Source organism: Onychomys torridus, chromosome 16 (genome assembly GCF_903995425.1).
Source record: "Onychomys torridus chromosome 16, mOncTor1.1, whole genome shotgun sequence".
NCBI lineage: Eukaryota > Metazoa > Chordata > Mammalia > Rodentia > Cricetidae > Onychomys > Onychomys torridus.
Genome location: NC_050458.1, coordinates 43,674,266 through 43,701,818, shown reverse-complemented (window position 1 = coordinate 43,701,818; position 27,553 = coordinate 43,674,266). Strand labels below are relative to the sequence as shown.

Below are 27,553 nucleotides of genomic sequence, written 5' to 3'. Positions count from 1 at the left end.
TTCCGGGAGATTTTGGGAAGCAAGGAGAACAAAGGCCAGTGAAACTTTGCAGGGCGAGGATTTGGGTCCAGGACAGGGATGGCTTGGGGTGTCTGGGGACTGGGCTGCATACACTGGCTATGTTGGACACCCCAAGGAAGGAAAAGTGTGCCCCACATGGAAGGGAAGCTGCAGGGAGGGCGGCTGAAGTCTGTGTTCATGGATCCCATCTGTTTGTGGGCACTGACTGCCTCAGGATCCACAGGGAGTCCAACTATCTCGCTCTGCAGCCTCTCCTCTGAGATGTCCCCCTGAGGCCACCTCTGCTCCCTGTGAGCTGCTCAGCAGCCAACCTCAGTCATCACTTGCCAGGTCCCTGCCCTTCCGTGCAAAGGGCAGGGACCCTGCCTTGCTTCTTGGCACCACTGGGTCTCAGCAAAAGCTCCCTTGCAGATGCCAAAGTGTTTCCAGCTCCCCTGTTCTACCAGGATGCCCACCGCTGAGATCCCTCAAGCAGCTGATGGGCAGGGTGATGGAGGTGATGGAGAGGAAGCTGCTGATCCAGAGGGGATGTTCAAGACCCCCAAAAACACAAAGAGAAAAGGCCGGGACTATGTCCGCTTCTCGCCAATATTGCTGGTGTTGGCTGCTTTGGCCTCAGCAGGAGTCATGCTCTGGTATTTCCTAGGTAATGGATAATAAGGGCGCAGTTGGCACCCTGGGAGGGTTCAGGGTGGATGTAGGGAGGACTGTCATGGCGCGGGGGGGGGGCAGGGGTACAGTAGGGTGGACCAGGATTCTAAGTTCTTTGCTGCTTTTCTACGCCACCATGTTCTACCTCTTGAGTCGCCCTACCTCATGTCCCTCAAGGTGGGCATTTGGCTGGACCTTTGCTAAGTCCCATAGTGTAGTCTGCTCTCTGCTTCCTTCAGCTGGGGAGGGAGGACTCTTGAGCATGCAATTCTTGGATCTGGACAAGCCAGGGTGTGTGCACATGCCATCCTTTGCCTACAGCCCTCTTGAATTATCCTTTGGGCTCAAAGCCAACATGCTCTGCTGCAGGAGGCCCAGAAGTGCCCACGGGACCTGGTACCAATTAGTGCCTCTGCTCATTTGAGCCCCAGGTGCTCCTATGGGGAGAGGACTACTGCTTCATCACTTCTGTGTCTCCAGGGCTAAGCATGGAGAATCAAGGGGACCACTAGACAGCACCCAAGCTTGGAACCTCTGCCTCATATCTGACTTTGCCCCTTTGGCCCTGATATCATGGCTCTCAAGCAATCCATGGAGTCTCAGGAGCAGTTGGCCATACTCTGGGTCCAGAGAAACCCTTCCATCCACACATTCATGGCTTAATGTTCCTGAGTGTTATATGGGGCTGGGAGATAGCTCACCTTCAGCTCTTGGTCGTGGAAGGAAGCAGAATGATAAGATTAGTCTGTGCCTGTGAAAATGGATCCCATATGATGTAGAAGACTTATTTGTTCATCTGTCCAAGCATCATCCACTCATTCATCCACCTATCCATCCATCCAACATCTATTCATTAATTTATCCATCTATCAATCTATCATCTATCCATCTATCCCCCACCATTCATTTCATCCAACAATCCATCTATCATCATCCATCCATCCATTGATCAATCCATTTATCCATCCAATCATCCATCCATCTACTCATTCTTTGTCCATCCAACCGCCTATCTGCCATCCACTCAATCATTTATCCATCACCTACCCATCCATCTATCCATCAGTAACTCAACCATCTAACCATTCAGCCATTCATTTGTCATCTATCCATCATTCATCCATAAATCCATCCATCCATCCATCCATCCATCCATCCATCCATTCATCCATCCATCCATCCATCCACTGCCAGGCACAGAGCTTTGTGCCATCTGGTTATGGCTTCTGTCCTTATGAATCCATTATGGTGTCAAATACAATTATAACATATCTGTCATGACCTTGGAGGCTAAGGGGGTTGGGAAACCCCAAAAGGGACATTTCAACTTACTTACATGATCAGAGGCTTTATATTAAACATTTGGATAGAATTATTTTTGGACATATTTACCAGTAAAATTTCAGGTCTGTTGACAGGACCTGGGAAACTACTCACTTGGAACTATGCTAGGGAGATAGATCCGCCTAGTCTAGCTCAGCTAAGAGAGAGATGCCATGTTGAAGATCCCTGTCTTAGGGTTTCTATTGCTGTAACAAAATACCATGACCAAAAGCAACTTAGGGAGGAAAGGGTTTATTCCACCTTACACTTCCAGGTAACTGTCCATCACTGGGAATGTCAGGGTAGGAACCTGGAAGCAGGAACTGAAGCAGAGGCCATGGAGGAACATTGCTTACTGGCTTGCTCTCCATGGCTTGATCAGCTTGCTTTTTTATAGCACTCAGGACCACCTCCCATAGTAAGCTGGGTCCTCCCATTTCAATCATCAATTAAGAAAATGTCCCTAGCCGGCCGGTGGTGGCACACACCTATAATCCCAGCACTTGGGAGGCAGAGGCAGGTGGAGTTTGAGGCCAGCCTGGTCTACAAAGTTCCAAAGCTACAGAGAAACCCTGTCTCGAAAACCAAAAAAAAAAAAAAAAAAAAAAAAAAAAGTCCCATAGGCCAATCTGGTGAGAACATTTTCTCTTCTCTCCTCTCCTCTTCTCTTCCTTCCTTCCTTCCTTCCTTCCTTCCTTCCTTCCTTCCTTCCTTCCTTCCTTCTCTTCTTCTTCTTCTTCTTCTTCTTCTTCTTCTTCTTCTTCTTCTTCTTCTTCTTCTTTTCTCTCTCTCTCTCTCTCTCTCTCTCTCTCTCTCTCTCTCTCTCTCCTTACTTACTTTCTTTTGAGAGAGCTTCTCTGTGTAGCCCTGGCTGTCCCGGAACTTACTCTGTAGACCAGGCTGTAGACCAGACTGGCTTCAAACTCACAGAGATCCACCTGCCTCTGCCTCCCAGGTGCTGGGATGAAAGGCGTGCGCCACCACTGTCAAGCTAAGAACATTTTCTCAGTTGAGGTCCCCTTTTCCCAAAAGACTGTAGCTTGTGTCAAGTTGACATAAAACTACCATCACAGTCCCCGTGTCAAACAGGGACTGTCTAATGATGACTCATGGGTTCTTCTCAGAGCTGAGTAATACAGGCAAAGAGCAGCCTTTCACCACCAATAGGAAAGCAGCACTCCAAATATTGCAGGCTGGAGGACGGTCTTACTGGGAAATTAGTCTTCAGGGCTGAAGAGTTAGACTCACCTAGGAAGCATCTTTCTAACCCTTCTTCCTGGGCCCCAGTGGGGTTCTACCTGGGGCTGAAGAACCAGGGCACAGGGCCAGTGCTCTAGAACCTACCAGAAAACACCACTCTCTAAAAGGGTTCAGGGTGGAAGAAGCCCCTGGGGGAACTGTTAGGATGACTTCTCCTACCCAGGCCAGCACTGAGTGAGGAGACAGGTGGGAGGTACACCCCATCCATCTTGGAGGGATGATGGGCCATCACTGTTGCTGTCTCTCCACCTGGATGTCCAAGGATCCTCTCAAACCCCAACTGTGCAGAACACGGCTCTCCCCAGTCCCTACAATCCCCGCTTCCCTGTGTCCAGGTGCTTGCAGGCATCCATTTTGGCCATGCAGCCGCTTCTTCTACTTACCCTGCTTCCAGACTGCCCAACAGGAGATCCCTGTATAACTTGGTCGATGGAGATATGGAGCAGTAGTGCTTGGAGACACAAGACCCTGGGGACATGCTGAAAGTTGGAGTGACAGGTAGAGAGGCAGAGACCTTTGGACATGCTCCTTTGGTAACCCATTCCTTTCTGACCAGGGTACAAGGCAGAAGTGACTGTTAGCCAGGTGTACTCTGGCAGCTTCCGGGTACTCAACCGCCATTTCTCCCAGGACCTAGCCAGACGGGAGTCCAGTGCTTTCCGCAGTGAAACCGCCAAGGCCCAGAAGATGGTAGGGAGGGGGGATAGGAAGGCGGGAGGGGGAAATGCGGGAGGTTGAGAGGGCAAGGGCAGGTGTGGGCGAGTCTGGTGGATCGGTCCATCAATTCGCAGGGAGTGCTTACTGGGATAGACCCTGTCCTGGGCACCATGGGAAGGGGTGGTGCTGGAGGCAGCAGGATCATGCACAGGATCCAACTGTCTAGAAAGAAATCTTGATTTTGCCTCTTGCCAGGAGTGCAGCAGAGAAGTTGGAACTGTGCAGCTCATATTGTCCAGGCTCTGCCCCTCTCATGCAATGCGATGGCTATTGCACTAAGGACAGTGGGTTGCTAGCCCCTTCCACTCTCAGCCAGGCACAGGACTGTTATTCATGAGACAGGTAGAAATGTCGGAGGCACCCCTCAGCCTTGAGAGAGAGGGACAGCATCAGGGCTCTTCATACTCCGTCCCAGGTGTTCCCTGCTAATAGCACCTCCATCGCCCTTCAGCTGTACCTTGCTCATGAACAGCAAGCCAACTGAACTCCCAGAGTGGGCTGGCTATACCAGGGGTCACTGGGAGAAGAAGAGGGGGACCCAAAGTGGAGTGGGGCTTTGCAGGATCTGGATGAGACTGTGGCAAGGGGAGGTGGTGGGGTGGGGAGGGGTGGGGCAGGGGACGAGGTGTGAGGGTTGTGGCTGGCTTAACCTTGTGCGTGTGATTGTGGCAAGCCCTCATCCAGGGCTCCGGTGCCAGGCTGGAAAGAGTAAAAGACCAGGAAAGGGCTTGGGAAGCCAGCACCCATGCCGCCATGGAGGGTAACCAGGGCCTTGTCTCCCTTCTCACAGCTCAAAGAGCTGATTGCCAGCACCCGCCTAGGTGCCTACTACAACTCCAGTTCCATCTACTCCTTTGGGTGAGTTGTCGCAGCTCAAATGGGAGCCTCCACTCTAAGGTCAGGAAGGGCTGGGTCCTGTAGGCCTCTGACACAATGCCCAATGCCCTAATCATACTTTTCCTCAAAACTCCAAAAAAAAAAAAAAAAAAAAAGAAAGAAAGAAAGAAAGAAAGAAAGAAAAAAGACAGAAAGAAGGCAAAGAACCTGGGTAAACCAAGGCACAGAGTAGGGACTTAGCCTCCTGCGTGTGAACTTGGTCTTGTCATCTGCAGATGGTGGTGTGATGTGACAGGGTTCACACCACACCATGACTGGGGATGCCTGATATAGGTGGGTCCAGGTTGGGGGTATGCTTGAAAGCACGTGAACCAGGACCCAGGTCAGGACTTGGCTTGCCTGGTCATAGCTGGTTCTGCCACTTACCAAATGGTCTATGACCTTCTGTGACTCGGTCTCTCCTCCTATGGGTTGAGAATGGGAAGAAAGCCTAGTAGTGGGCCACAGGTCCCTTTCACTTCTGTCTGCACAGGGAGGGGTCCCTCACGTGCTTCTTCTGGTTTATCCTTGACATCCCTGAGTACCAGCGACTGACATTAAGCCCCGAGGTGGTGCACGAGCTCCTGGTGGGGGAGTTGCTGTCCAACAGCTCGACCCTGGCTTCCTATAGGACCGAATATGAGATGGACCCTGGAGGCCTGGTGGTCCTAGGTCAGTACTGGGAGGGGAATCCTGGTATGGTGAGACCAGCAGGGCTGGGGGAGGCTATCCCCTGCCACCAGGGATGGGTGGGATGCTCAGGTGACCCCCTGTGAGCCTGGAGCCAGGACAGAGGGTGGGGGCAGGTGGCATGGGGGGCTGGCCTCGGATGCTCCTGGCTCAGCTCTTCTTGCCTGTTTTTATTTTCGGTGTTCTATTTATTTGGCTTTGCCCTTGTTTATTTGTTTGTTCATTTCCTTTTGACAGAAGCCAGCGTGAATGACATAGTCGTACTGAATTCCACGCTGGGTACGCTGCTGGGTCCTTGCTTTGGTCTCTTTCCTTTTGAATCCGAGTCTTCTTGTCTAGTCCATTGCTGGGGTGCTGAGGCTTCCACTGTGGGGGCAGGGTGCCCTGATCTAGGGACACTGGGGGATGTCACAGGGGGGCCTGGGTGAGGGCTCTGAGTAAGGCTGAGGGGTGGCGGTGGGGTCCAGATAGGGGTGTGCTTGCATGCCTGTGTCTTGGATGTGAGTGTGAGAGGAGCTGTAGATCAGTTATGTGGAAATATACCCCAGCCGCCTGTCACTCAACTCAACCTGCCCGCCTACCCTTTTTCCTACTGAAAGTTGAAACAGTCTTACCAATCCACGCTTGGTACCTCGGTCACTCAGCATTTAAACTGGTCTGTTGGAAGGGATGGTTCTGGCCTATTCAAGAACTCTCTCTGTACCCTTCCTGCCTCAGCTGGGCTAACCTGCCCTCCTCTCTCTGCCCAATACCACACTGTTAGATTGCTTTTCTCCTAGAGGCCCCACTGACTTCCTGCTGAACCCTGAGAAGCCAGGTGCTAGCTGGAACACCCTATTGTGCAAGGCTAGGAGTACTGTACACATTGTGAGTTCTGGAGTTGTGCAGTGTGCTATCTAAGATAGTGTACACTATGACTCTGAACACAGGCCCTCAAGATTCCTCCTAGACTAGCTGGAGCATTGGTTCTCAACCTGTGGGTCGCAGCCCCTCTGGGTCACATGGAATTGCATATCAGATATCCTGCATATCAGATATTTACATTATGATTCATAACGGCCATAAAATTATAGTTAGGAAGTGGCAACAAAGAAAATGTCATGGTTGGGGGTCACCACAACATGAGGAACTTGTACTAAAGGGTTGCGGCATTAAGAACATTGAGAACCAGTTTCCACCTAGAGCTGAGGTAGGAGAGAGTGCCTAGAGTCCTCTCAGGGAGGAGGATGGCTTAAAATCCCAGTTACTCCTGTTCGGACCCCCTTTCCTCCTGCCCTGCTGGCCAGACACTTACTTCATTGGTAGAAGTAAGTACAATTTCAAAAGTTAACGCCATGATTCTCATGGAGAGTTGTTATGCTGAGCAGGGTCAACTATACCTACCTTGATGAGGGATGTTGTGGAGGGTAAGAACACAGATCCTCTTTCCATCATCTGTCTATCTATGTATCTATCTGTGTATCTATCTATGCATCTATGTATCTATGTATGTATCTATGTGTCTATCTATGTACCTATGTATCTATCTATGCATCTATGTATCTATGTATGTATCTATGTGTCTATCTATGTACCTATGTATCTATCTATGCATCTATGTATCTATGTGTCTGTCTATGTACCTATGTATCTATCTATGCATCTATGTATCTATGTATGTATCTGTGTGTCTGTCTATCTATGTACCTATGTATCTATCTATGCATCTATGTATCTATGTATGTATCTATGTGTCTGTCTATCTATGTACCTGTGTATCTATCTATGCATCTATGTATCTATGTATCTATCATCTGCCTATGTGCCTATCATCTAGCAATCATCCCATTTGTCATCTACCTTTATCTGTGTATTTATCCTCTCTCTGTGTATCTATCATCTATGTGTATATCTATCTTCTATCTATGAATCATCTATCCATCCATTTATCTGTCATCTGTGGCAAGTCAATCCGAAATGACACTTCAGAGTTAGATACAAACTGGCTGCCATCTTACAGGCGCACTCTGACCTTAGGGTGACTTTTCCAGAGAGCCAAGATTACTCGTGGCTTAGCAGCCTTTTCATTAACACACAGCCCTCAAAAGCCTGTGCCCAGAAGTCACAATGAGTCTGGGCCAGCCCTCCCTCCTGCTAGCTAGATGTGGCTTGGGGACAGGTGAGTGAGCTGCAGTTGCAGCCCGCACTGGAGGGTCTATGAGCTAACAGTGATTTCACACTTTTAAATGATGGGAAAATGTCTGTGCAAATGTGTTTTCTTTCTTGTTCTAGAAACTCCCCCAGAAGAGCCCCAATTTTGCCTCTTTACTTGAAAAGCCTTTGGCATTTCTATCTAGACTTTTCCTGTCCAACCTAGGGCAATGCCCCTCAAGCCTCCTTGATCCCTCAGGAGTTGCTGAGGACCTTAAAGAGTTCATTTCCATGAGCTGTAGGCACATTTACCAATTGAAACCAAAACATCGAGAAGTCATCCATTGATCCATTGAACAGTAAAACTTTTTAGATTTTATTTTTGTTTATTTATTATACATTTTTTTTGAGACAAGGTCTCTCTACAGAGTTCTGGATATCCTGGAACTTGCTCTGTAGACCAGGCTATCCTTGAACTCACAGAGATCCACCTGCCTTTGCCTCCTGAATACTGGAATCCAAGGTATTCACCATTGCCCAGGCTTAAATTTTATTTATTATTATTATTATTATTATTATTATTATTATTATGATGATGATGATGATGATGATGATGATGATGATGATGTTTTTCAAGATAGGATTTCTCTGCGTAGCTTTGGAGCCTGTTCTGGACTAGCTTTGTAGACCAGGCTGGCCTCGAACTCACAGAGATCCGCCTGCCTCTGCCTCCTGAGTGCTGGGATTACAGGTGTGCGCCACCACCGCCCGGCTAAATTTTATTTTTAAGAAAAAGATTCCCTAGGTAGCCCAGGCAGGCTCCAAATTCTCAATCGTCCTGTCCTAGTCTTCTGGGTGCTGGGACTTCAGGTGAGGGCCACCACACTGGACTTTATTTTTAAAATAACAAGCCCATTCAGATCAACAAAATATTTTTATAAGAAATGAATTTTTTTAAAGATTTATTTTTTTTTATTATGTATACAGAAGAGGGGCGCCAGATCTCATTACAGATGGTTGTGAGCCACCATGTGGTTGCTGGGAATTGCACTCAGGACCTCTGGAAGAGCAGTCAGTACTCTTAACCTCTGAGCCATCCATCTCTCCAGCCTGAGAAATTAATTTTTATAAGAAAGAATTTACCTAAAACCAATTTGCTTTGAAGAATGGTATTGTGACACCCGTTCATTGGTGTCAGGAATGGCTGCTCCTGTGGGTGTCTGTATTTAGTCTGCTGTGACATCACAGGTCACAGGACTAAGGGACACTCTGCTATTCTCTCCAAGAGACAAAAGCAACTAGGGTCTTAGTGTGAATATGAAAAAAGAGTCTGACCTTGACCCACCAGGACCTGGGGGCTCCACATTGAGAACTCTGTGTGTGGTCGGAAAGGGCTCTTGCCTTAACCCTCTTTCTGTTTTATATCCTTGGTGGTTTCATTTTTCATCACAGGAGATGGCTTTTGTAACATCACACAGCTGAGTATGGTGGCACATGTGTTGACCCCAGAACTTGGGAGGCTGAGGCAGGATCACAGGACTTTAAGATTAGCCTGAGCTACAATAGTGAGACCTTGTCAAAATGAAAATAACACCCCACATATGTCACCACCCTCCTTTTATCAGCTTTTTGGTCATGGTCAGCAAGGTGTCAATGTCAGCTTGGTCACCCTGGGTGCCCCAGGATAGACAGTGCTGGGCCTCAGCAGCAACTGCTGCTGGCCATAACCAGCCTTCTGAGGGCAATCATCCACATTCAGGCCATGGTCTAGGCCATGTCTTCTCGGATGTAAACTCTTTCATTTCTGGTGGTGGAGCTGTGCTTTCCACTTGTGGGGGTGCCCAGCAGAACCCCTGCCTTCCAGGGCACAGAGGCCAAAAGGTGGATGAGAATTTGAACCCTCTTTCTTTCAGTGCTGGGATTGAACCCAGTGATCTTGCAGGTCAGTCGTGTGGGCAGAACCATATCCAGCCTGCTGGAACCCTTCAAGTAGACTGAGTCCCCCACACCAGGCCCCTGCCTGCACTGTGACCACCTGGGCGACTGATCCCCTCCATACACATTTGGTGAGGAGCTCTGATCCCCACAGGGAGACAGACACATACAGAGCATCACAGACCGGGTGCCAGCACCCACCGGAACAGACAGGCTATGAGAACTTGGTTCTGTGCAGGGAATGGAGGTGGACTGGGCTGCAAGGCAGAGAAAGGAGCCATGTGAGGGAATCCAGGAAGGGAGGAGGAAACAGCTCTTGATCCAGTATCCAAAGCCTTCCTATAGGCCTGGCTTCAGTTGCAGGTGTGAGCCCTGGGGAGCTGGGAGTTCCTTGGGTCTAGAGCGGAAGAACACCTTGGCCAGAGGAGACATGGCTTCTTAAACTATGAGTGTACATCTACGAAAAGCCAGAAAGCAGAGAGGTCTCTCCCTTTCCTGGGCACATGCCTGAGCAGCCCCTGTACCCAGGAGATCTGCATCTCACTGGACTCTGGGTGGCCAGAGGGATCCGAGGGACAGGTTGTAGACTCAGACCATTCCTGGACCTTGGTAGGCCAGGGATTATGGCTATTTCTGTATGCCAGAACTCTAGAGTCACACAGCTGAGGCATGGCACCAAGGTGACTGCCTGACCCCATCTTGGGTTCAGAACTAGATTCCCTGAGCCTGCTGGCAGAACACCTGGCCTCCTCGCTTCATGAAGCTTAGGGCCAGGCTTACTGGGTTCTCTGGAGACACATCTTAGCTAGCTCTGGCATGGTATTCAAGCTCGCGGATTAAATGAGCTTTTAGTAAATTAGATTTTTCTAAGTGCATTTAATTTATTATACTTAATAAGGAAACGGATTGTATCCAATTAGGTTGAATGTAACAGGGAGGATATCCTGGGGTGTGGGGTCTGTGGGGTGAGATGTAAGAGGAGGTGTGAAGTCAGGGTGGCTGTGAGGTTGGCTGGGGCAGAGCCTCCAAGGAGGACAGTTGCAGGGTGACAAGCCACAGAGCTTTCTCCTCTACCTTTCTCTCCTCACGGCCACAAGGACAGTCATTGTTTTTACTCACTGCTTATGGCATTTCTGGCTCCGAGCTGAGTAACCTGGCATGGGCTGTCCTCAGCCTGTGGTGGCCCTGGGAGTGTGGGCCACTGTCCTCCGTGGATAGCCTGCTCACTGTCACTCCAGGGGGAGTCCATGCCATACTGTACGGCCTAGCCCTGTTTAACCTTCTATGGCTCCCTATAGCCACAGGACCTAGAGCAGTGCTGGTCCTGATAGGACCCTGGCCTGCCTCTCTGTCTCTACCTTGTTCCCTTGCAATGCCTGCCTTGTGATGAGATCTTGCAAAGCTCCTCCAGGCCTCTCTGCTCCTGTTGTGATTTTCTTTGCCATCCGTGCACCTTGGACTGAGTCCAAGGCCTTCATCGCCTAGGCTATTTGTATGGGCATTCATCCTGGCACACAGGGCTCAGTGAGTTTGTTGAATGAGTGAGTGAGTGCATGAGCCAGGGGCTGGACAGGGAAGCAACAGGGGAAAGAAATGTGGGGGCCCAAGCCCGGCCCAGTCCCTCCCTTCCCAGTCCCCCACCACAGCTGGATAAGACTCTGTGGCCATTCCCAGTCTCTCTTCCTGGCTAAGGGCTCTATCCCTCTCCATCTCAGGCTGTTACCGCTACAGCTACGTGAAGCCAGGCCAGGTCCTCCGGTTGAGGGGGCCCGACCAGCTGGCCTCTAGCTGCCTGTGGCACCTGCAGGGGCCCGAGGAGCTCATGCTCAAAGTGAGGCTCGAGTGGACCCAGGTTGATTGCAGAGACCGGGTGGTGATGTACGACGCAGCTGTGCCCCTGGAGAAGAGACTCGTCACTTCGTGAGTCCCTGGAGGGCAGAGGGAGACCCGGGCAGGGTCAAAGGTCACACTCCATATGCTGGGACCCAGGTGCTGCAGCCTCAGGCAATGGAGGAGGAGGCTAGAGGGCTGTTTCCCTATCTAGATGTAACTAACCAGTTGTGGTAGGTGATCTCTAAGGTCCACTCTGGGAAGGCACGTGGCTTATTAGAACATTCTAGAATCTGGCAGCAGCCTGGTATTCCAGCCATCATTCTGTTGCACCCTAGCTGTGTACCTTAAGACGGGGTGGGGGATGGAGGGTGGTGAGTGGGGGGTGGGGAGTGTGCCCTTTTGAACCTCAGTTTTTCTCATCTGTAAATGGGTGTATACTCTTGCTCACCATTTGGTGAGATTGTGAGACTCCAAATCTCACCATCTATACCAGATAGAGAATATCCAAGAAATGCGGCCATTGTGACCCTCTCTCCCAGGGTGGGCCGAAGGACCTGGAAAGCTCTTCAGGAAATAGGACAGGCAGTGCTGAGTTATGTCATTGTTTGCTGAGGACTGACTTTGTGCTGGGGACACGGTGGCATCATTTCAGTGTCTCTTGGGTCATGCCATCTTGCGCTCTTCTCTGCTCTACCAGGGTCTATGGGTGCAGCCGCCAGGAACCCGTGATGGAGGTGTTGGCATCAGGCTCCGTCATGGCAGTGGTGTGGAAGAAGGGTCTGCACAGCTACTATGACCCCTTCATGCTCTCGGTGAAGTCTGTGGCCTTCCAGGGTGAGGATTCCCAAGGATGGAGGGGGCGTGGACATGAGCCCTGGTCTCCGGTGGCATGCCCTATGCCTTCCCTGTTGGCGATGGGATGGGTCTGGAAGCCTTCACTGTTCAGCACCCGCTTCTCCCTCTCCCCTCCTTTCCTGTCTCGCTCCTCCTCTCTCCTTCACCCTCCTCCTAAGGCCAACCCATGTTTTAGCAAGTTTGAGAATGTAGGGCCTTGGCCCTGGCAGCCCCCAGCAAAGGTGTCCTGGCAGGGCTCCTCCAGGAGGTCTCCCTTGGCTCTTCCCTAGCCCCACCCACCCTTTCCTGCCTCTTTCTTCCCAGCCCACACCACCCTGCCCCCTGGCTGCCCTCTGGGTTAGCAGAACTAAACCTGAGGACCCTGCCTACATTAGGACTCCGGGGCCTCTTTGGGGTCCTTGCTGTTTATACTGCATTTCCCTGTCACATCTGAACGCTTCTTCTCACTCTCCTGGATCAAGCCTGGGCTCTCCCACAGTGACCCATACCTCCAAAAGGCCCTGCAGGGTGCGACAACCGTTGTTCTCTTGGGGTCTCAGGCACTATAGTCTACAGGAAAACCAAGGGTTTGGGGCTTTTAGCCCCAGGGGAAGGTGACCAGAGAACCTAAGCTCACTTGTGATTCCACCCTCTGAGCCCTGAGCCTCTATCTGCATGACTGGGCCAAGCCTTCCTCCTCTGGTCCAAATGTTATCAGTGTGTGTGTGTGTGTGTGTATGTGGTGTGTGTATGTGAGTGAGTGTGTGAATGTGTCTGTGTGTATATGTGGTGTGTCTGTATGTATGTGTGTATATATGTGGGTGTGTGTGTGTGTGTGTGTGTGTGTGTGTGTGTGTCTGTCTGTGTGTCTGTGTGTCTGTGTGTATGGTGCTGGGATGGACCCCAGGGCTTTGACACATATTAAACAAATGCTCTAGCATGGAGTCATGCCCTCACCCTTCCTAACCTCTTTGCAGAGGGAGCAGCCTTCCCTCCACAGCTGCGCTGTGAGGCCTGCTGTGAGCATATCTGACATACTGTTAAGTGCAGTGTTCAGGTCACACAGCAAGGTCTACCTGGCAGGCAGATGGCACGCACTATGTCCATGGCATCTGCTCACCGCCGGGTGAACACTCTTCTCCCCACTCTGTAGATGAGGAACTGAGGCACATTTACATAGTCATGTTTGGCTCCAAGTTTTGCCGTTAGAGGTAGTGGAGTGCAATGAGGCGCTGTGGGAGGGCCAAGGGACCCAGTCTGACAGTTGCTCCTGGACCCAGACTGCAAGGTGAACCTGACACTGGAGGGCCGGCTGGATCTCCAGGGCTTCCTGAGCACACCCTACTACCCCAGCTACTACTCACCTAGCACCCACTGCTCCTGGCACCTCACCGTGAGTTCCACCCCACCTGCAGCCTGCCCTCTGCCCAGAGCAATCCATGGGGCTTCAGCACCTGGGATGGGAGGGATGGGAGGTGGTTGCATCCTGTCCTGTCCAAGTAAGTACTCAGAGGCTAAGTACAAAGCCTGATGGGAGGGTGGTGGCTGTAGCTTGTTTATCTGAGGGGGTAGGTGCCCCAGCTTGACCCTACCCTATGAGACACGTGGTTACCTGCCTTCCTTCCCCAGGTACCCTCTCTGGACTACGGCTTGGCACTCTGGTTTGATGCCTACGCCCTGAGGAGGCAGAAGTACAACCTGTTGTGTACTCAAGGCCAGTGGATGATCCAGAACAGGAGGTAGCTTTCCCTCCCCTCCCTCCCTCTCCCTCCTAGGGACCTCAAGTCCCCCCACCCCCACCCCTGCCTGGCCTGGGAGATAGCAGAGGAGATGAGCTGGAGGCTGAAGCTGGCAAAGCCCACTGTGCTGACTGTCCCCGCTGTCCTGACCAAGCCCGCTCTAGCCCAGCTTCTCCAGATGCCCTGCAGGCCTCAGACACTAACCAGTCCTATCCTGAGATCCCAGTGAGAGTACATGGTGGAACTACCTTGGCTTCTGTAACCATGTATCTGGCACCCTAACATGGAGTCACCAACCGGGGGAGGGGGGAGGGGGGAAGGGCACTTGAGAGCACACGGAGGTACTGCTAGCCTTTCTTCCGCTCGCTCCCCGACAGCCAGAGGACGCCATTGTCTTTGGTGCTGTTGGCTTCCACAGGGACAGCGGTCTTCTGGGTGGCCCCGTGCACTTGTGTCCCGTGCAGTGTTCACCCTGTTCCCGTTCCTGTCCTTGGCCTCTTGCAAGGAAGCTTCAAGCTGAGAGCATCCTCTTGGGAGTTTTCAGGGGACAGAGGGAGCTGTGATGTGAGGCATGGGAGTCGGCCAGGAGGATGAGGATGGACAGTCCCCTGGGGCCAGCAACTGAGGAACACTGCTAGGCCCCATTTGCTTGTTGGTTGATTTCCTTCTAGATAGAGGGTGGCAGGGAGTAGCGATGCTTGTATCAGGACAGTGACAAGAAGGATGATAAAATGTCCACGCTACGATGTGGGCCTGTGCTGTTGGGGTGACAGGCTCACTGTGACATAAGCCTGTGACATCTAGGGAACAGAGGAGTCTCCCATCACATGGAGGAGGGTGCTGTCATGGCTGCCCTCCTCCTTCACAGAGCCCCCTCAGCCACCTGCCCACGCTGAGAGTAGCTGGTCTCTCGCTTCCTCATCAGAGCCCAGGTAACCCTGGCACTGGAGTTCCACGAATGAAGACGCTGTGTTTTCAGGCATGACCCCTCCCTGATTGGTGTCTCTACCTCTGAGAGGCCAGAAGGAGAGGGGTCAACCTAGGGCTTGGCACCCTCTTGTATCCTGTGCCCATGGCCATCCCATTATCTAGGCTGGCCCCGTGCCAAGTGCTGTGAGACCTAGAGCTCGGTGCTCAACACAAGCACCAGCTTCATTGGGGTAACCCAGATGGGTCACAGTAAGGTCCCTCCCAGCGGTCACCAGCTAGAGGCAGGAAGACTGGGGCCCAGAACCTGGCTCCCCAGCCTCCTCCTTGGGCAAGATTTACCTCTCCCAGTCTCAGGAACCCGTCTCAGTATGCTGAGGCTTGCATGGGCTCTGAGGATGGAGTGCTCACCTAGCATACAGCAGTCCCAGGCTCCACCCTTGTAATCCCCAATAACAAGCATAAAAGCAAAAGGCATGGGCCTGCAAGATGGCTCAGTGGGTAAAGGCGCTTGCCGACAAGCCTGAGGACCCGGTTCAATCCCTAGAATCAACATGGGGGAAGGAAAGAGCCGACTCCCAAAGGACGTGCTTTGGCCTCCACAGATGTGCTGTGGCAAACAGGAGTGCCTTTCCACCACACACAGAAACAAACAAAACAAAGAGCATGAAACAGACCCCTTCCACTGAAGCCTAAATAAGATGGCGGGTGGAGATTGCTAACTGGCCCTCACTCTGCGCCAGGCAGGCATGGAAAGGGATTATGTGCATCCCACAATCGAGCAAGGAAATTATACTCAGATGATGTCTCCACCTGTTTTCTGTGGCTATAACAAAATCCCCAAGGCAGGGTAGTTTATAAAGAACAGAGGTTTGCTTGGCTCGTGCTTATGAAGGCTGAAGTCTGACATGGTGTCAGAATCCGTTTGGCTTTCTGCTGAGTCATAACACGGCAGGGGGGGGTCATGTGATGAGGTAGTGTCAAACTGGCTCACGTGTCAGCGCCACTCCTGAGACCACCCATCAGTACTTCTTACTCCTTTATCTGCTAATTCTGTGATTAGATCAATGCATTCATGAGGTGCAGCCCTTGACCCAATCACTTCCCCAAATGTCCTCCCTCCAAACCGGGTTTCCAGCTGTAAATTTCAGGGACTTGCCCAGAGCCTGACAGCAGAGAAGAGCCTGAGGCCCAGAGGATGAGTCATTTGCCAAAAGCCCCCGTGGCTTGTGACATCACCACTGAGCTCAGACAGCTATCTCTCAGGGGAGCCATTCCCAGGCAGGACACCCGGCGGCTGGTGGGAGGGTACACCATCTCTATGGCTCTTACTGGTTCCTCTGAGAGCAGCTGGGCACGTCCCACCTCACCTCAGCCCCTCACTTGGGATGAAGGGTCCTCCCAGTGGAGAACGATCTCCTTGTTCCATGCCACACCTGGTGGAAGGCAAGGCATGATGGGAACAACACAACGGAGCCTGGGGCCCGGTCTCTGGTGCCTGTGGGCTGATAATGATATATCAGTGCTAGGAAATCCTCTGAACAGCGTGTCTTGGAAAATCTACTGTGTGGGTAGCAGAGGCCTGAGAGGCGGGGGAGGGGAGGAGACCAGGTCCTTTGGCCCAGCCATGGAGGGGTACAGTTGAGAGGTGGCTGAACCCCTGTCCCCAGGTGCCAGTCTAGTGACAGGGGGCCTTCCCACTGGCTGGGCACCCTTGGCCCCCACCCCATCCACCACTTCCTCTCAGTTCTTCCGGATGTCCTTATGCCCTGGCAGGATCCTCCAGTGGCCTGCAGGTGGTGGGGAATCTGGTCCTTGTAAGATCCGGGCTGCCGGCTGCTGGGTTTCGCAGAACCTCCTCACTGGGTGCTACCGCAGTGACGACTTCCCCCCTTCCAGGAACCTGCCCTCACTTCCTCTCCTGTGATGTCACTCTCCTGTGACCTGCCTGACCCTTTCTGCTAGCTAGCTTCCAGCCAAGAGATAAGGCAGAACCAGCTCCAGAGGCCCATGGTGGCCCCCTGTGGCTTGGCCTGGCTCTAGGTGTCCCTTCTGTATTCCTGTGGTCCCGTGGCCAGGGCCATGTGCTATCTGTCACCTTGTGTCAGGTGCCACTCCTCCACAAAACAATTTTTCCAGGTCCTCTTGGAAATGTCTGCAAGGAGGTGGGGGCACACGGGGGGGGGGGGGGGGGGGGGCTGTCTTCCTGACTACAGTGCCGCCACCACACACACTGAGGCCTGAAGTTTGCCTCCCCCCCCCCACTCCCAGTCACACAGCTTCTCAGGTGACAAAGTTAAGTTGACCTCAGCTGTGCAGTGCTAGCCAGACGCCCAGGCCACCACAGAGCAGGCCACTGTCCCTTCTTCAGTGCTGTCCCTCGGCCCTCCTTCCTTCTGCTTGGCCTTAGTAGAGGGCACGTGCGAGGTGAGGCCGGGCCCCTTCCTCTTTCCTCTTGGCCATGTTTCTGCCCATCCACCCAGCATCTCCCCAGCTCCTCTGTGGGGAGCTCCCGGCGTGTCAGATTGACAGGGTGCTCGCTGAGCATCCTGAGGGAATGGTTCACCCCAAACTCAGAGGGATGAGACAGCAAGGCAGGCCACACAGGCCCCAGCACCTTCTGAGTCAAGCACTTAGTTGCTGAGGGGAGAGGGGCTGGTATACAGGAGGAAGGAATGGCCAGAAACTCAGAGGGCCATGCATGGGATCCATGCCCCCACCTGACTGCATCTTAAATTTGTTCAGAGATGCTCCTAGCTCCCCCGCTCACTACCTGGAGCCCTTCCTAAGGATGGCAGTCAGTAATAACTATGCTTTCATGAGTGTAACATGAGTTATATATGTAACCCTCCTTAAGACACAGTGGGGTTTCCCTTAGCTTGGAAGGGGCTGGGCTTGCTCCAGGACGCCCCCTGGTGGTACTCATCTCTGTTGAGGGATTCTGGGTGGTCCTTCCCTCTCTGGAGACCTCTTCACTTCTCGACCACGCAGGCCAGCATCTTTGCTTATTTATGCAGGTTAAATGCCTGTGTCAGGAGTTAAACCTCAGGAGTTCAGAAATGCGTGCTTCATCAGTTCCCCCTCAATTACTCACGGTACCCTGTGATCGGAAAATACTTCAGTGGAAAATTCCAGAAGCGAATCTGTTTCATTAGCAACTGCTCTCTTTCGGAGCCTGATTGACAAAGAGAGACTTAATTTCGACGCATGTAATCGGTCGAGCATAGTACAGGTAGTATTTGGCACTGCTTGGAATTTCTGGCGTCCATGGGTCTGACCAAGTAGCCCAGGCTGGTCTTGAACTTGCCATGTTCTCACCTGGGCCTGGTGAATGCTGGGCTGACAGGTGTGTGCCTCCCAGCTCAGGAGCAGGTATAGCTTACAAGGCAGGAGGAGCCTGAATTTTGTGAGGGGGCTGTCCTCTGAGGATCACAATCTAGGATGCTATCATTTTGTCCACAAGAACCAATGTTTTTGAAAAGGAGTGGGGGTGGTGCACAAAGGGCTTACTCAGAGCACCCCCTGGTGGTGATCCTTTCTATGAAAAGCAGCTGCGCTCTGGTGTTCTCAAAACGCTCCTTTTCAGGACTCCTTCATGTGCATTGACATGATGGAGCACCCCAAGATCTAATGACACGAATGTAGGACCTTCAATTTCTCTTGAAGATTTGATAGCTGGCTTAATTGTCTAGGATTGGCACCCTCACCCCCCTATCTGCCCTCGGTTATGGGGTACCAGTGACCTGTCTGGAAAACTCTGCTGTGGTGGTGTGAGAGAGTGCTATAAAGCTGACCTTTAGGCCCCCAGGGGTCTCTGCACTGAGAACTGCTGGTGGGTGTGAGGCCACAGATACACCGGAAAGCCGCCTGCCTGCCTGGTCGGTTGTCTGGCCAACTGTCTGTAAACAAGAAGGCCACACTTCTGTGTTTGGTGGTGGGGTACGGACAGTGGGCCGGCTGAGGTCCTCTGCCTCAGCAGACACATGGAAGCCTTTTGTAGATCTGAGGTTGGCAGGAATGCTCGTTTTCCTTATGGAACAAGGAAGGAAAGTGAGACTCGGAGGAGGCCGCCAACTTGCAGGATTTTCAGAGCTGACAGTGACTGGGCCTAGAATCTGGACTGAATTTTATCCCACAGGCAATGGAGAGCCATTGCAGGTTTGGTTTTGTTTTTGTTTTTTTCGAGACAGGGTTTCTCTGTGTAGCTTTGCACCTTTCCTGGAACTCACTTGGTAGCCCAGGCTGGCCTCGAACTCACAGAGATCCGCCTGGCTTTGCCTCCCAAGTGCTGGTATTAAAGGCGTGCGCCACCACCCGATGCCACTGCAGGTTCTTGAGCAGGGAAGTAACATAAACAGGGTCCTTTCTAGAAGATGACTCTGGGCTGAGCAGCGATGCACCCAGAGGAAAATCAAGATAGAAGGGGTGTGGGTGGGGTCCATTGCTTCTGGCTGCCTGGTCCTTATCCTGTCTGTGCATAGGGGCCAAGGCTGTTCCTTCTCTTGGCTGGGGAACCAGTCCATGTGTCTGAACCATCCCTGGTCACTCCTAGGCTGTGTGGCTTCCGCACCCTGCAGCCATATGCGGAGAGGATCCCCATGGTGGCCTCAGCTGGTGTCACCATCAACTTCACCTCCCAGATCTCCCTTACGGGCCCTGGTGTGCAAGTGTACTACAGCTTGTACAACCAGTCAGACCGTGAGTACAATGGGGGCAGGGGATGGGGGGGACTGAGGGGGCTGCCATGCCCCTTTGCTGTCCCCAGATGTGCACAAACATTTACGAGGCTAGACCACAGTGAGGGTGCTGTGTGTATATGTGTGCACACATGCATGTGCATGTACTGGGCAGGCAGTTTTATGTATCTCTTTTGTGTGTGTTGCCTGGGTGTGGTTTTGCATGGGCCATGGACATAGGCACTGGAGCAGGTGTATGGACAACTGATCACGTGTGTGTAAGGATGTAGATTCATGTATTTCATGTCATGTGTCCTAATGGTGCCCTTCTGCTTCTATGGCCTCCTGTGGGTCCCCAGCCTGTCCTGGAGAGTTCCTCTGCTCTGTGAACGGACTGTGTGTCCCTGCCTGCGACGGGATCAAGGACTGCCCCAATGGCCTGGATGAGAGAAACTGTGGTGAGCAGTCTGTCACCATCTCTCCTCTCTCCTTGCTTCCTGCACTGATCTAAGTCTGCCCCATGAGTAGTCTCCCTGGGAGCACCCAAGAACCCAGGGTTCTTGTACTGTGTCAGGATGGCAAGATGGAGGCAGTATGGGAAACCGGCCTCCCCAGAGCTGACTCCTAAGGTAATGTCTGGGACAAGTTGTGACCCTCAGCTCAGATTTCTCCCTTCATCACAGGCAAATACACTAGTTTTCTGTCCTAGCTAGTCTTCTGAAAAATAATCAAGAGGGAAGGTCAGAACCAGGTAGGGATGGTTGGTGGCCTGGGACTGTCAGGGAACAGGATCCAGGGTAGGAATCCTGTATCTCTCTCCTTGAATGGGGCCCTCATTCCTCCTGCCTGAGGCAGGAAATGGTGATCCCCAGACTAGGACTTTCGGGAATAGTTTTGAGCAAATGCCAGCTTCTGGCCCCTAGACCCATCATCTAGGCATCGGAGCACTAAGGCATCTGGGCAGTGATGCTCCACACTTGCCTTGTCAGTTCTCAGTCTGTGACGAGAGTCCCTGAATGTCTGGGGACCTTGGACACATCCTTCCTATCGGTTCCTACCATTGAGATGGGTCTTGCCAGAACTGCCGTGAGAAGGATTTGTGACGGTGGACACATGACACAGGGAGCCTCTGCTGCCACCGTAAGGCCCCAGCCTGGCCCTCTGGCCCCACAGCCACTGCCCTCTCTACCCACAGTCTGCAGAGCTATGTTCCAGTGCCAAGAGGACAGCACATGCATCTCACTGCCTCGAGTCTGCGACCGGAAGCCTGACTGTCTCAATGGCAGTGATGAAGAGCGGTGTCAGGAAGGTAGGGGGACCCTGCCCGGGGTCTCCAAGGAGATCAAAGGGGTCACACCCACACGTTCTACTACAAACGTCTCTGTCTTCCTGTTCAAATACCGGCAACCCACTGTGCCTCCGTCTGCATGTTCAGCTGTCCACTCAGAGGTCTGTCTATCCATCTGTCCACTCACCCATCCATCTGTCCACTCACCCAACTCTCTGGCACCCATCCAGCCATCTACACACCCATTTATCCAACTGTCTAATAGCTATCCATCCACCCATTCACTCCTCAGCCTCCCTTCCATCTCTGCTTCTGAATCGCCCTTTCCGTCCACTGATCCAAACAATCGCATGTTCATCTGTCGATCCACTGACCTGGCAACCATCTCTCTGTATACACAGCTACCTGTCTAGGAGTCCATTGTTCCCTCCATCCAGTCTGCTAACCAGCTAGTCATCCACCCACCCATCCAACTGACAAACCAGTCAATACCGACTGGAAGGCTGTCAAGTGATGGGCAGTGCAGGGGTAGAAATAAGATGACAGCGATGTGGTACCTGTCCTTCAAGGGGTCACCTCTTAGTAAGAGGACATGCGACAGGTGACCCAAAACCTTTGGGACACCATATGCAGTATTGTGGGAAGGATGGGGGCCTGGGAAGCTTTGTAGGTATATGCTTTTTTTTTTTTTGGTTTTTCGAGACAGGGTTTCTCTGTGTAGCTTTGCACCTTTCCTGGAACTTGCTTTGTAGACCTCGCTGGCCTCGAACTCACAGAGATCCACCTGCCTCTGCCTCCCGAATGCTGGCATTAAAGGCGTGTGCCACCAACGCCCAGCTGTAGGTATATGCTTTTAGCTGGGTCTTTGCAGAGAGCTGGACTTTAACCAGGCTGGAGGGAAGGAAGCAAGGACAGTTGCAGAGCAGGTGGCATTGGGATGTCCATTATAACAAAGAGTGGGTGGTGGTCTTCAACTGTTGGGGAAACATGGCCATGCTCTTGGCTCTCTAGTCTGATAGCAGAAGCATGGTTTTGCCTTCAGGGGCCTCATGGGACTGTGAGACCAAGCAGCTCTCGTCTGAGAGCGGAGGGAACACAGAGTCACCACCAACGGGGCCAGGCTGAATGTGGGTGGGAGAAGATCCCAGAGGAGATTTAGGAAAGCTTTCGGTGTGATTGAGACCCCCTCCTTAGTCTCCTGGCCTCTCCTGGTGCCATTTTTTTTCCGGGTCTCACTTTGGAAGACTCCCTTGGGGCTCAGAGACCCACCTTTGGTGGCCTGCCTGGTCCCCTCCATCCCAGGAGTGCCCTGTGGGACATTCACCTTCCAGTGTGAGGACCGGAGCTGTGTGAAGAAGCCCAACCCAGAGTGTGACGGGCAGCTAGACTGTAGTGATGGTTCGGACGAGCAACATTGCGGTGAGCCTGCCAGTGGCAGCTGTGTGTGAAGACCGGGCCTGGGGGGTGGGGGCAGGGATCCTCGTGGGGACCCAGGAGGGGAGTGTCACCGTGTTCTGTTCTGTGCCTATCTGTCTCTGTCACCTGGGCCCGTCTCTCCGTTTCCCCCAGGTCTCTCCGTCACTTTCCTTTGTTTTCTGTCTCCATTTCTCACTAGCCTTTCTTCCTCCCCTCCTCCTCCTCCTCCTCCTCTGTCCGCCCCTGGCCCTCTCCCATCCCCAGACTGTGGCCTCCAGGGCCCCTCCAGCCGCATTGTGGGCGGGTCCGTGTCTTCCGAGGGTGAGTGGCCATGGCAGGCCAGCCTCCAGATTCGGGGTCGGCACATCTGTGGGGGGGCTCTCATCGCTGACCGCTGGGTCATAACAGCCGCCCACTGCTTCCAGGAAGACAGGTGAGGAGACGACAGAGGGACTGGAGGTGGGCACAGGGAAGGCCACGGGAGGTACAGAGTGTGCCAACCGAACTCAGACAGAGGAGTGGGTAGAGAAGAGCCCCAGACTGGCTGCCATGATATGAGGGATCTGGTCTTCTGGCACACACACACACACACACCCAGATATGCTGTGTGTCGCTAGACTCCTTGTTCAGCCTTTCTGAGCTCCATAGCATTCGCTCTTTCCATTAACCCAACAGCTCTGCTCCTCCTCCATGCCAGGGGCTGTGCAGGACATTAGGGAGATAGTGGAGGAGACAGCTGCCTGAGCTGCTCACAGCCATAACCCCACCGTAATTTGAGCTGTGATGGGGGTGGTGGTGGTGGTGGGACCAGGGAAGCTCTCTGGGAACAGCTCACTGGCCCCCAAACCTCTTTCCCTGGTGAGCCAACCCCCTTCCAGTCCTAACCAGATCTGAGCTCCAAACCCCTCAGGCCCTTCCCACAGAAGCCAACTGTTCTGTTGGCTTCTGGGGACCTGTTTGTCTTCCCCAGGCACACTCTGCCCTGCCCACCTGCTCTTCTTACCTCTCTGCCAATTTCTTCCCCAAGGCGTGTTACCCCACCCCACCCCCAACACCCCCATCCCAGAGTCTGCAAAGTGGGCTACAAACAGAGATCCTGGCACTAGGGATCCTCTTATGTGTCTCACAGAGTCTCCCAAGAACATGGAAGCAGAGAATGTTCCCATTTCACAGATGGAAGGGCTGAGGCCTAGAGAAGGCCAGGCTCCGCTAAGAGGGATGAGGCTGGGGGTGGAGCCGAGGTGGGAGAACCCAAGCATGTGCTCAGTCAGCACTGTAGACCAGCCAGGGGGTTGAAAGGAGAAATGAGAGACCATGTAGAGGGAGACAGGGTCTTCTGCCCCAGTGGGAAAGCTGGCTGTTGCCAACTGGGTCTCTGGATAGGAGACTAAGCAGCTGGGCTATGATGCCTTTCCCCTGCCTCCCACCCAGCATGGCCTCCCCAAGGCTGTGGACTGTGTTCCTGGGCAAGATACGGCAGAACTCACGCTGGCCAGGCGAGGTGTCCTTCAAGGTGAACCGCCTGTTCCTGCACCCATATCACGAGGAGGACAGCCATGACTATGATGTAGCCCTGCTGCAGCTGGACCACCCTGTGGTCTACTCGGCCACCGTGCGCCCCGTCTGCCTGCCTGCACGTTCTCATTTTTTTGAGTCCGGCCAGCAGTGCTGGATCACAGGCTGGGGAGCCCTGCGAGAGGGTGGTAAGCAGGGGCAGGCAGCGGGATCTGGGATATCAAGTGCAGGCTTGGAGGAGGCCTGTCAGGGTCCCACCTCCAGGCCCTCCAACTTTGGGATCAGTGGAACCGAACTTTGGAAGACAAAGTCCGTAAGAGGGCCTGTGGCTCCTGCCCTCCTTTGCTTTGGAAGGCACTGAAGAACTTAAGCAGGGGGCATGGGGGATAGGCAGGAATGTCCCAGGTTGGCTGTATGAACCTTGGGAGAAGGGTGGGGGTTGGATGGGGTTTTTCATTACTGCAGACTAGATTGAGGGGAAAATGTCATATAAGCCACTCAGCCTTAGGGGTGGGCACTGTGGCCCCATTTTGTTGGTGAGAAAGCTGAGGCTGGGTCCCTTAGTTACTGAAAGCCACCCAGTCAAGAGATCTTGGTAGGGACTCGGATCTAGGACTGCCCTCTCTCTAGGGCCCAGAGTTATCTGCATCTGCTGCTAGAAAGGGTGTTCTCTCCTCCTGGCTTTAACTGACAGGAGCTGCCGTCTCTAGAGGCGGCCCCTCAGTTCTGCAAACTTCGGCTCGGCTGGTTTAACCGCAGACTAGACTGCAACCTTGGCACATGGGGATTTACCACCCGGAAGTAGCGGCTGGTATGGTGTGGTGCTGGGAACTGAACAAGGGCCTCATGTGTACCAAGACAACTGCTCCACCACCCAGTCACACCCCGACCTCTGCAGGGATAGCTTAAAGATGGGGACACTGAGGCTCAGAAAGGTGACTTGGCAGAGATGTCAAGACAAAGCAAGGGTTCCTCGCTTGGCCGCTTGCTCAGCTACACATATGAGCACCTACTATGTGTCAAGCATAGAGGCAGACAAGGGGGATGAAGATGAGCACACTCTTATGGTACGAGCTACCACAAAACGACTTGGGAAAGCACCTGCCCGCCCTGGCCAGGAAGGCACCAGAGGACGGGTCTCCACTGAGGCTGGAGTGACTATGAGTTATTCCTGGGAACAGGTGTTTGTGGTGAAGGCACAGGCATCAGGTAGAAAAGCCTGAGAATACCAGCAGTTACCAGCTAGAGGGGAGTCAGGACAGGCATGCCAAGGGGAGGGCCTTAGAACTGGTGGGCCTTGAAGGCCAACCCAGGACTCATGGGTGAGGAGTCCTCCTTGCCTACATCTTAGAACCAAAGGGGCTTCAAAACTCCAATGTCTGGTCCAGCACCAGATTGGTGGATTACTATCCCGTAGTTCTCCGGACAAGATCTGGGCTGGACAGCGAGGGCCACTAAGGAGTTAGGAGTATAGTGATAGCATCTCCCTGGGGCTACCATAGAGCGGAGGGGGTCCGCCTGAGCCTGGAAGCCCTTCAGGGGAAGGGGGTAGGGGATGTGCTCTAACAGGCTTTTCCGGGGCATAGAGATGAGGGCTCTGTCATCACGAGCCATGCCGAGGAGTCAGCAGTAACAGGGCGGAGCAGGAAAGACTCCTGGGAGGTGAGGATAACCCCAGGAGGAGCAGACTCCTAGCCCCTTCTCTTTGCTGCCGCCCTCCCTGCAGGTCCCAGCAGCAGCACCCTGCAAAAGGTGGACGTGCAGCTGGTCCCCCAAGACCTGTGCAATGAGGCTTACCGCTACCAGGTGACCCCGCGCATGCTCTGTGCTGGCTACCGCAAGGGCAAGAAGGATGCCTGCCAGGTAACTACCTGTGGGGTGCGGGCTGTGTAAGGGAAGGCGACTGGCCCCACTTTACAGACAGAGGAGCCCTGAGGCCTTCAGAGGGGAAGGGGCTGCTGGTAGCTGCAGACCTTGGGGTGGGAGGTCTTTGGCTCGGCTCCTTGCTATCCTGAGACCTTGGTCCTGGGAGTTATCTAGGGGAGCACTGAAGGGAGGCCCTCACCCTGAGGCAGTCATGTCTCCCCACTCCTCTTTTAGGGTGACTCTGGAGGTCCCCTGGTTTGCAGGGAGCCCAGCGGCCGCTGGTTCCTGGCAGGGTTGGTTAGCTGGGGCCTGGGCTGTGGCAGACCCAACTTCTTCGGCGTCTACACTCGTGTTACGCGTGTGATCCACTGGATCCAGCAGGTGCTGACCTGAGGGGCTGTTCTACAGAGCTGGACCTGCCTCCGGCCCAAGTTCAGGGCACCCACCCAGCCGGGGCACAAGTATTCTGGGGCGAGTGACCCTGCTGAGGCCTGTTCCCTCAGGCCTACTCCAGCGGGATGTCAGCTGGTGGTCGGGCTGTCTCCTGAGGTTCAGGAGCCAGCCTCAGTTCGGCTTTACCTAGCCCTTCTCACCCCAGTTCTTTCCTCTCTCTCCTCTACCACTGTTTTGGGGGTGGGGTCCTGTGGCACTTATGCTGGCTCCCAGTCTCTGTACAGAAGTCAGATTCCTTCCCCATGCAGAAGCCACTTGGAGGGAACTGGCTCAGAGAGCAGATTCCAGCCTAGGAGGCCCCCCTGTGTACCTTGGATGGGTGGGAAGAAGGTGCCTCTACCCAGAAGAACCCTCAGAGCCTCTGAGACTGCCAAGTGGGCCAAACTGTAAGCCAAACCATGGGGCGGCCCCAGCTGCAGGCCCAGGTGCCTCCTGCAGCTCTGCCCGCTACAGGGCCCTCCCTGCCATTCACTGGAGGCCCACTGTCTGTTCTGAAAATAAAGTACTTGACCAAGCCCTGATGCTGTTGTCTGAGCGGCCCTACACATCGTCACCTGTCACTGAACAGATTGGCTTCAGAGGCCACTGTGGAGAGCCCCGGGATCTGGGACTCAAAGGCTGGTAAGGGCTTTCTGGAGGAAAGGAAAGGGCAAAGGGCATATTGCCACAGATAGCAGGGCACACATGGAACCAGCAAGCTGGATACAGTAAGAACAGAGGAGAGAGAGAGAGAGAGAGACAGAGAGAGAGAGAGAGAGAGAGACAGAGAGACAGAGAGAGAGAGAGAGAGAGAGAGACAGAGAGAGAGAGACAGAGAGACAGACAGAGACAGAGACAGAGACAGAGACACAGAGAGAGAAGCACTTCAGGGAGCTGCAGGGAGGTGAGACCCAAGAATGAGCAGAGGATTTGTCCCCGGGGGCTATGGGAGTCATGGCAGGCTGGAAAGCAGAGTCGCTTCACATTTTACAACCAGCACCCACACCATGTTGGGGGAGCTGGAGGCAGGTGAAGGGAGATAAGTCCAGGGAGGGGGAAGACAGAGATGGTTGGAACAAGCGAGGAGAGATGGGGATGATTTGGAAGATTTAGGACACAGGGGCGCCCCCTGGAGGCAGCAGTGATAAGTGTCACGTGCCTAGAGCTCTCGAACTGACTAGGAGGGAAGGCTGACCAGGAAACAGTGGGAGACACTGGATCCTGTTAGGAAGGGATAGGGCCAGGCAGTTAGCGAGGGCCTCTGGCACCTGTGGATAAGGCACGAAAGGGTCATATGGCAGATGCCCCCAGAATTCCTAGCCCTAGGGGGCTCTGCTAAAATAGGGGTCCCTAGTCTCTATTAACCTTAAAACAGGTGGGAAAGGAGACCACCTCTTCTAACAAGCCTCCAGCTGGCTCCTGAA

The 27,553-nt window shown here is 53.3% G+C and overlaps 1 protein-coding gene across 2 annotated transcripts; it reads left to right on the top strand.

The window, feature by feature from the left end:
• Positions 1–432: 432 nt before the first annotated feature.
• Positions 433–26,655, top strand: Tmprss6 (transmembrane serine protease 6). Of its 2 annotated transcripts, none has more exons than XM_036208732.1 (17): positions 433–667; positions 3,812–3,945; positions 4,763–4,830; positions 5,342–5,520; positions 5,776–5,817; positions 11,319–11,523; positions 12,134–12,270; positions 13,551–13,663; positions 13,900–14,009; positions 19,489–19,634; positions 19,972–20,070; positions 20,808–20,921; positions 22,203–22,319; positions 22,581–22,749; positions 23,748–24,019; positions 25,558–25,694; positions 25,932–26,655. In XM_036208732.1, the coding sequence occupies exons 1-17, from the start codon at positions 433–435 to the stop codon at positions 26,088–26,090; spliced, it is 2,436 nt and encodes an 811-aa protein (XP_036064625.1). In that variant the 3' UTR covers positions 26,091–26,655. The 2 variants fall into 2 exon arrangements, with proteins under 2 accessions (XP_036064625.1, XP_036064624.1); XM_036208731.1 differs by having other exon boundaries at positions 469–667; positions 23,748–24,076.
• The last annotated feature ends 898 nt before the right edge of the window (positions 26,656–27,553 follow it).